This window comes from Saccostrea echinata, unplaced genomic scaffold (assembly GCF_033153115.1).
Source record: "Saccostrea echinata isolate AGI-Se365-2 ecotype Australia unplaced genomic scaffold, CSIRO_AGI_Sech_v1 ptg000054l, whole genome shotgun sequence".
NCBI lineage: Eukaryota > Metazoa > Mollusca > Bivalvia > Ostreida > Ostreidae > Saccostrea > Saccostrea echinata.
In genome coordinates, this window is record NW_026889803.1 from 65,216,424 (window position 1) to 65,226,234 (window position 9,811).

The window sequence follows — 9,811 nt, forward strand, 5'->3', positions numbered from 1 at the left end:
GAAGAAATTTTGCCTTTGAAATTCAAGAAATAGCTTTTTATAAATGATAGAGTGATATATTTAGCACATAGAGAATATTCTCATTTCTGTTTAAAATGGTTGGCAACTTATTTACACTGATTGTGTTTGATATGATAAATTTAATAGAAAAAAATCATGCTTGATGTAATTTTATGCAAAGTACGGGGCTCCCACTTGAGAAAACTGTCATGTCAACTTTGGCGTAATACAAACATTCCTCTGAAACAGGGGGCAAAACTACGGTGTACAGAGAGGGTCACCTTCTTTTCTGTTTTTAGCAAGCACATTATGGCAACAAAGCACACGAAGAAAAACGCGACGGAGTGGGAACCTCAAAGCAAGGTTGATGATAACGTCACATTGATTTGTTACCCCTTGCATTCACTCTCCCTCGCTTCATCGCCATTGCGCTCTCACTTGTTTGTCTTTAGTTCCTCTCATTGTCACCTTCGCTGTCTCACCCTCAATCCTCATGTTCAATCTCCCCCATTTTGTTATCCTCACCCCTCGCTCCCTAGTTGTCGCCCTTCTTTCTTGCTTTCGTTTCTTGACAGGAGAGAACGAATGGCCATATCAGTGCACCATACAATATAAATTTAAGTTTTTATCATTGAAATGCGATAAATCAGTGTTCATCCACTTTTCATTTACATAGGTGGAAGAATTTTTGATTTCATTTACCTGGAACTATTTCAGAATTGTGTTTCGAAAGAGGTGAGTGTGGAATGTTTGCTCTAATAATCTGAAGGTCTGAAAGCATTATAGTTCATTAGGATCTTAAGATTTCATGCATATAGTTTATGACATTATACTAATTGACTTCTTTATTCATATATATATAGAGAGAGAGAGAGAGAAAGAGAGAGAGAGAGAGAGTTTTCACCTGAACTAGCATGATTGATAAATTATTTGTAGTGTTCTATCTTGTTTCGATAAAGCAAAAAGGGTACATTTAGTTTAACAAAAAAGTCAACACTGTAAAAACATGACGCTTTGATAAAGACGTACATGCATATACACGATGAAATCAAACAAAAAATAAATCAATACTGCAGTAATATCCAGGAATAAGAAAATAAAGATGCAAACCTCCATTTCTCTCAATCCAAAGCAATAGATTCCTTGTAACGAGACCTACATTCGTATACCACTATAGTACTTGATGTACCCGTGCCCCAGATATAAACAGTGTATACTTTTTATATTCTTCACGAGATGCTTTTTGACCTCGACGAAATGACCTGTTACTCACAACTTGGTACAATGTAAAAATCGAAATAAGGTCTAGAGACGTTTGTTAAGAACCCCTCCCCACCCCATAATAGCCTCTGACTGCTAGCTTGTTTAAATGACTTCTCAGTTTGATAAAAATACTAATTGTAACGGATACCGTTACAGATGTTCCCCAAACGGCTTCTCTACTCCCTTGTAAGGCCCCATTCCCTGCAATCTTCAATAAATTAGGCAATTATTTCGCTAGTCTGGTTCCCGCCCCCGCCACTCCGTTTTGCACTTCGTCAAAACGAAGTGAAAAACGGAGTGGCGGGGCGGGAACCAGACTATAATTTCGCATGAAAAAAATTACACTTATTTACCAAAGTACATTTTTCGAATCACAACGCAGATGTAGCCATATGAGAACAGTTGTATTAGCAATTAGATTTCTGTTCCTACATGAATGCGCATGTTTTCAAGAAATGTCATATACATGTACATCTATCATTTAAAAGTATTTCATAATATAAAGCTACCTTTAATATATTCAAAGAATTTCGTTGAAAATTTAAAATGTTACAGAAGTCGAAATACATGTATTATTACCCAGTCAGAATTCAGCTCATATTCATGCATGTGCTTGTCTGATGATACATATAATGCAGGGTAGCATATACTTTGCCTATAAATTTGAATTTTATCTTACATATACCATCTTAAAGGATCTCATAATATACAGAACTTTCTGTTAAATTTCAAAACATTTGATTGATTCGGTCATTAAAGAATGAGCCAATCAGAATTCAGCACACGTGCATGCATGTCCTTGCATTCAGTTTTGATAGTATCATTATGTAGGAAAACATTATACTTGTCTATATTCTAAATTCCGTCCTATTTTGTTGTTATGCATGATCATTTACATCTACAGGCAATAAAATGGCAGCACACATGCATGCGCATGTTTTCAAAGAACTTTGTATATGTCATATTGTAGTATTTTAGAATATGAACCTACATTTAAAATTTCATAGTATTTTGTTTAAAAAAAACAACAAAAACAAATACAAGGAAGTTATTGAGATTTTGGTCCCAGCCAATCAAAACGAAGAACAAGTGCATGCGTGTGCTAATTCAAATGTCATCTTGCCTAGACTACTTGTGTTTGTTTATGCACTGAGTTTCAAAGTATTTCATAAAAATCTGACATTTCAAGCTATTTCAATTATATATGTCATTTAACTCATCGAACGCGCACGCACGTGCATGCAACTGCTCGCAAAATGACCTTTGTTTCACGCATCTACAAAACATGCTTTTAATCCTGAAAAGGTTTCATCTCAATCGGATAAGTAGTGTCTGAGGTCACTCGCAGATAAAAAAAAAAAATACCGGAGGAATAAGAAACGAAGTCAAAACATTGTTCACAAACTTCGTTTGGGGAAGATAATGTATAAACAGAGAAATTTTTGCTCCCTTATAGTTTTGCCCCTTTCACCGGCTTCGTCGTCAGTGGGCGAATTAAAACTGGGGCGTATTAAACAGAGTTACGAGGGTCATTCAAGATGTTTTGTCCTCAGTGCAATAAAAAAAGTAAAGGCACTTTTTACATGAAAAAATCTATACTCCTAAAACGCTTTTCCGTTTTCCTCTTCAGGCATATATATACACTTCACATAGTGATGATCTAAAGATATGTCGTCTTTCAGCTAAATGTCTTTTAAGTTCAAGAAACAGAAAAAAAAGTCGCAGGAAAAAAGATCTGGGGAGTATGCAGGGTGAGGGGTGACAATAACCCCTCCTTACTGAGAAAATCTTTGATTTCGACTTGTGGGTTGGGGCATTACTAGTATCATGCTACAATAATAGTTCCTTAATTGATACCAGATTTTGGACGTCTTTTTCTGTATTTCTGTTAAAGTTTCTGCAAAATTTCACATTTGTACATCTTTCCAGTTACTCTCTTTGAAATTGCAACAAAGACCCTCCCTATCAAAGAAAATAGCATAGTGAATCTTTTTGTACTCTGACAACGTTAGGCAATAACTGGACGCTTTCCATGTTTTGTCATCCATACTTTTTTTTTATCAAACTTTCTTTGCGGCTGAAAATAATGCATGCTATTAATATCCTGTTATTATGTCTTAAACAAGTCGATTTTCCCTCTTTCTGAATAGTTTAATTATTTTCTTCGGACAGGAAACACGATTAACTTCCCGTTCCTCACTCAGTAAATGAGATATCTATCCTGTAGAGATTTTCCTGTATTCTAAGTCTCTTGTTAGAATTTTATGAACTGCTCCCATTGACATTCCTACTGTACGAGCTAAGTCCCTAACAGTGCAGGCCAGTAGGAAGCAATTTCAGTTGGGGGGGGGGGGGGCACAGCCATACATTTTCAGTTGAGGGGGCACTATCAACTACCAAAAATTCCTTGACCAAAAAAAAAAAAAAAAAAAAGACATCAGGCATTTTCATTGAGGGGGCACAAGCATATAGTATATCTATTTTTTCTATTTTTTCTATAGTACTCTATATATCGGCAAAATTATTGGGGGGGGGGGGGGGCAAGCCCCCCCCCCCCGGTTCCTACGGCCATGCAGTGTACCTTCCCTGTCACTCTACCAAATCTGATTTTCAGCAAGTTTTTGCATTACTAACCTTTTTGGTCTCCCAGATAGTACATTATCATTAACACATTCTCTTCCATCTTTAAATCTTTTTAAGTTAGAACTGTTTCCAGGTGGTTATTAACCACCTGGAAACAGTTCTTTATTCCTGTTGCTGGTCTCCCTTTAAATTTTATACTTCTTTGAATGTTCCTTTAACTGATTTTTCAAGTTTAGCACAGATTTAAAATTTTGATGTAGTTTCTTTTCTGTTGTAGTATTTACGTTCTTTCCCGTGATAAAACAACAGAGTATCAACTGTTCACAACTTCATTTTCAAAACTTCATAAATCTCCAAAAACTCAAACGATTCTTTCTCTGCAATGATGATGTAGTAGATAAGAATTTAGTGAACCGGTACAAGTGTGTTTGAAGTGATTTACATTTAATTTTCATGGAGGACCTGGGAGGACAAATCTTGTCGATTGACCTTTGTATCAACAATGTCTGGAGAAAAAAAAGTGTGATAGGGCGAAAATAACACTTGTCGAAAATGATCCTGTTTACTGTATACGCGTACTCTTTATTCAAGGAATATAGTAGTAGGTTTGCATGAGGTGGTAACCAATCTGGGAACCCGTGTTAAATCGGATAAGGCTGTCGCTAAGCTATTTATGCAAGGAGTATTGCGAATATCCAGGTCGGCTATCCCCCTACATATTTCAGACATTTTTACCAATGAACGGGGTTACCTTTACTTTTGTGTTTCTTTTATAGGTTCAAAATGAGCCAGACAGGAGGAAGACATAAACTTGGAGTGCTCATCTTTATCTTTCTTGTTGTGTGTATTGTCGTCGCTGTTGTGACGTGGCATTTCACTAAGCGCTCGAACGAAAACAACACGCCTTCGCATGCAAGTCCACAGAAGTCTGTCGAAGATATGCATCTTGGAGAAGCTGCAATTCAAAACAATATGAAAATTGTTATTAAACGAAAAACTCTAACTGTACTATCGGGGCAGTTGTGGAACGATAAGTTGCGTGTTAACGTTACACAATGGTCAAACACAAATGTTTGGAAGAGTACTGTGGAGTGGCCACGTGACAGGAAGTTGGAGGTATCTTACAAGAAAGAGGGCGGTGTACCTTGCTATCAGTTTCACTGGAAGGTAACGGTGGGTATGGAGTCAGTTTTGTCAGACTGTTGGGACATAGGAGACGCACACTGGTACGGAGGGTTTGAAGATTATTATCAACCGTGGCCTCTTGAAAAAATGTCGAGAAATATATCGGCTTTTATTGTTAACGATTCATATCAAAAGAAACTCGGGGGCGTGCAGGAGAGGTATTTCATTACCTCTAAAGGGGTTGGTATTTATATAGAGGAAGATGTGCCATTATTTATCAGCATCAACGCCTCAAATGACAGGAAAGTATGTTTACAAGCTAAGTACGAAAAACACCCTTACCAAAACTATAAAAAGCTCCTTCCCTCACTTAATTACCATATCTGTGTGTCGACAGATGTTAAATTAATTCATGATTTCATGTCAAGAACCTTCATAAAACTTCGACCAACGGATATTCCTGATAGCACTATGTTCCAAAAGCCAATATGGTCGACATGGGCGCAATATCACAAAGACATTAACCAGTCTTTAATCATAGACTTTGCAAACAATATAATAAAAAACAATTTCACTCACTCTCAGCTAGAAATTGACGATGACTGGACACCAAAATATGGAGACATCGACTTCAATGTTGCAAAGTTTCCGAATGCAAAAGCAATGATCAACCAGTTAAATGACATGGGATTTCGCGTCACAGTTTGGCTTCATCCTTTCTTTAATCTCGATTCGAGCGCGTTCTTTGAAGCAGCATCAAGGTACTTCTTGATTCGACAGTTTGAATCCCCACGACCTGGACTGGTTTCTTGGTGGGACGGTAAACTTGCTGGAATAATCGATGCAACGAATCCAGAAGCGGTGGAATGGTATCTAAATAAAACCAAGTTTCTCCAAAACACGTACAACATAAGCTCCTTCAAATTTGACGCTGGTGAGGTGAATTGGCTTCCACTGGTTTATTCTTCAAATTTTGATATTCCAAACGACTACAGCAAACAATGGGCAAAGCTTGCGTATAAATCTGATGAAACAGTTCGTCACCAAGAAGTGCGTGTCGGCTATAAAACTCAGGATTTACCCATATTTGTAAGAATGCTCGATAAAGACAGCAACTGGGATTACACCAATGGACTGAAAACATTGATCCCTACGGCACTGACCTTTGGCATTCTGGGATATCCATTTATACTTCCGGATATGATAGGAGGGAATGCATATTATACTCACCCAGAGAGAGAACTCTACATCCGTTGGATGCAAGCTAATGTTTTTCTACCTTCGCTTCAGTTTTCCATAGTACCATGGCAATACGACGAGGAAGTAATAAACCTTACTCGTAAATTTATTCAGCTTCACGATGACTACACAGACACTTTCCTAAAACTTGCAAGGGAAGCCACGAGCACTGGTGCACCCATCATAAGACCCTTATGGTGGATAGCACCAACAGACGAGGTGGCGCTGACAATAGATTCGGAATTCCTCCTGGGAAACGACATTCTTGTGGCACCAGTTCTGGACAAGGGGGCAAGGTCACGTGACGTGTACTTGCCGGGGGGACAGTGGAATGATGTTCTTAGAGGGGGCGTCAAACAAGGAGGCTGGCATAGAAATTATAGGGCTGAACTTCATGAGCTTCCTTACTTTATACGGGATACGTAAAGACGACAAATTAAGAGAAATATTACTGTAAATAAAATTTTATTCTTGAGAAATTTAAAACGCGTAAATTGGGTTTTTTAAACCTCGAAAAAAAAAAATATCTTGAAGAATATAAGAAAAAATATAAATCTGCAAAAGCGCATGCATGCATTTTCAATTTTTCATGTTAAACTTCGGAATTCTATGATACCCGAATCCTTGCCACAGATTTGAATCTACACGAGAGAGATTGTAGACAAGTTTGAAAGTCTGAAGTCGGTAGTCTAGTAGTTCTTGATAATTGTTCCTTTACATTTTATGTAAAAGTTTTGACCCTTTCTGTTGCCACTTATTGGTCCCAAAGGGTCCTGTTTTAAACAAACTTGTAATCTTCACTTGAAAAGGAAAGTACCACGCAATTTTTGTTGTTTGTGACTTAAATGCTATTAAATTGTCAATTCAGAGTTTAATCAACCTGACATTAATTCCATTGTCCTTCTCGATTAATTTCTGTGGAAAATGACAAGGTCCTCCATTTGAAAAGATTCCCAAGAATGCTTAGTGCTTGAAATTGGTTCGTTGGTTCTGGTGAAGTCGAAAACTGTAGAAATAGGTGACGATTGAACAAAAGGAATCGCAGTAAGTCATTTGTGTGACCAAGTTGACTTAAAATTTATTTAATGTACTCGTATAATCAATATATAATTCTCAAGCTTCTAAAATCAAACAAAAACGCTACATGCAACATGCATTACAATGAAATCCATGCATTAAAAGTCATTTTAAAGAGCACTTAGAACTGCCAGAATGTTTTTGGCCGTGTTGGTACTCATAGCAATTCTTGTTTCGGTGGTGTTTGTACCCATATGAGGTAGAATCACACAATTGGGTTGTGACAGAAGAGGGTGACCTACAGGAAGTGGTTCCGGGTCAGTGACATCTAATCCGGCGGCGGCAATAGTTCCATCTTTTAGTGCGTCTGCCAGATCGTCATGGTTTATAATGACACCTCTAGATGTATTAATAAGAATGGAAGTCTTTTTCATTCTTTGGATTAATTTAGTATCAACCATTCCTTTAGTTACCGCGGTGACGCCACAACAGATACAAAGTATGTCTGCGGAGCTGAACAATGTATCCAGAGACACATAGTCAGCACAGTTCTCGGCATATTCAACTTCTTCCACGTCGTGATAGATTATACGTTTCACTCCGAAAGGTTTCATTCTTCGTGCTATTCCGAACCCGACCCGTCCAAACCCAAGGATTCCTATGGTTTTATTAATAAGACCCATACCACACAACCAGAATGGTTTCCAGCAATGGAAGTCATTTTGACGGATGGCGTCAATACCTAAAATACATTCACATACACATGTAGATATTTATAAATAATCAAAGTACAAATTGTAATACTACATTTGCAGACTAGGGAAATACTATAGTGTGCGATTTCATAATAATGATTAGAAGTTTCACCTTTTATTTTTTTTTTTATCTCTATGTTTGTTAAAGTTTAGTTGAGTGAAAGAACTTTAGCTGTATATATAAAACTTATCTGATTAAATAAATCAGTTCAAAAATCTTTCTTTGGAATCTGAAAAAATAATTTTGCAACTTAACTACAGTGGCCTGCGCTTATTAGGTAGGACACGTGTCTTATATCGAAATCATATTATAATATACCAGTAGTCCTTTCTCTTTCTTTCAAAAAGCATAATGGTCATAAACTACATGTAAACGGCGCTTCTATTGAGACATGGAAAGATTGTATGATGTTCTAGTCTTTGACGACATTTCACTAAAACTTCAGTGCAGTTTGCTACATTTTGTATGAATAAATCGAAGAAAAGATTGTTTTCTATCTCACAGATTTTTTGTATTATGACGCCAATTTTCAAATTATTTTCAGTATTCTACATAGAACTATTACTTTCCTTAATATACTGTACGATGGTAGAAGACGTTTATCGTGGTATGAGCTTAATTCTACTATACGGTTATCACAAAGATCAGAGAGATGCCGCGGTCATTATTCTCTAATAAACCAAAAACGTCATCACAATAATTCCTCCGACGCGGGAATTAGTTCTTAAGTATTACCTTTTTCAGCACATTTTAAAACACAGTGTAAGATTTTAATTTATGGCTGTTATAAGTTAATTTTCTGCAGTGAAGTGAGTCATGTGACTGAACCTGATAAATCGGAGTACCCTCGTCATTATAGAAATGAACATATGGAATACTTTGCGAGTGTTTGGTATGAATCCCTGACAACTGAATATGTACAGTTTAACCTTGTGCCATTGTATATGACATGATATTTTCGCCTACCTTGGACAATTTTTCGTGATGTCATTAATATTAGCGCCACCGCAATGTCTGCGGCTGCGTCTGCTGCGATGTCCGGTGTCTTGCAGACCTCTATCCCACGGCGACAACACTCCGAGACGTCTATGTTATCTGTGCCAGCAGACATCGTGGCTACCACCTTCAGACAGGGTCCTGAAAAATATTTATAGAACTGAAAGAAATGCAGTTTCTGTTCAAGAAAGACAAATCTACTAAGCTTATTGGAAACAAATCTTTGATTACCCGCCGCTTCCAGAACGTCTTTGTCAATGGTGTCGCTGACTGTGCAGAACAAGGCTGCTGCACCCTTCACGGCCTTTAAAAGTGTTTCTTTTGGAATGGGGTCTTCACTATCCCATAATTCAACTGCACATTTTCCCTTTAAAATCGACAGTGCCTCCTGTCCAACTTGCCGGGTTATGTAAACTCTGTGTTCAGGCATCCTCTTTCATTAAAGCTCTGAGGCGGAATAACTTATCAAGGAACTTAACTCCTGTCTGTCATTTCATGAATAAAATCGATGTTCCAAAAATGTATGAAAATAATGTTCAAATATAACATATAGTAACATTCTGTGGTTTCTTGTGATCTTTTTGTTTGTTTGTTCGCTGTTCTCGTGTGAGATGCCATAGAAATTTATATCTTTATCTTTTAATTGCATACAAGTAGTGCATACCGATCAATAATAAGCAAATATTATCCTGTTTACATCTTTACTTCCAAAAACCGTGTCAATGTATTTTGATTTTCCAAGATATACGTGTGGCAGTAAGCCAAATTTCGAGAATTTTTTTTTAAACAACAGATTTCAGTAGAAACGTCATATGTGTATGGCACTATATTT

General features: G+C 37.2%; 2 protein-coding genes across 2 annotated transcripts; one reads left to right on the plus strand and one right to left on the minus strand.

Moving 5' to 3' along the window:
• The first annotated feature begins 683 nt into the window (after positions 1-683).
• On the plus strand, positions 684-6,832 carry LOC133205384 (myogenesis-regulating glycosidase-like). The gene is made up of 2 exons (XM_061341187.1): positions 684-735; positions 4,623-6,832. Exon 2 carries the CDS (start codon positions 4,630-4,632, stop codon positions 6,634-6,636), a length of 2,007 nt encoding a protein of 668 aa, XP_061197171.1. The 5' UTR covers positions 684-735; positions 4,623-4,629; the 3' UTR covers positions 6,637-6,832.
• A 417-nt stretch (positions 6,833-7,249) lies between these two features.
• Positions 7,250-9,440, minus strand: LOC133205385 (glyoxylate reductase/hydroxypyruvate reductase-like). The gene is made up of 3 exons (XM_061341188.1): positions 9,211-9,440; positions 8,950-9,120; positions 7,250-7,969 (listed from the first exon to the last, which is right to left on the minus strand). Exons 1-3 carry the CDS (start codon positions 9,407-9,409, stop codon positions 7,398-7,400), a joined length of 942 nt encoding a protein of 313 aa, XP_061197172.1. The 5' UTR covers positions 9,410-9,440; the 3' UTR covers positions 7,250-7,397.
• Between the last annotated feature and the right edge of the window lie 371 nt (positions 9,441-9,811).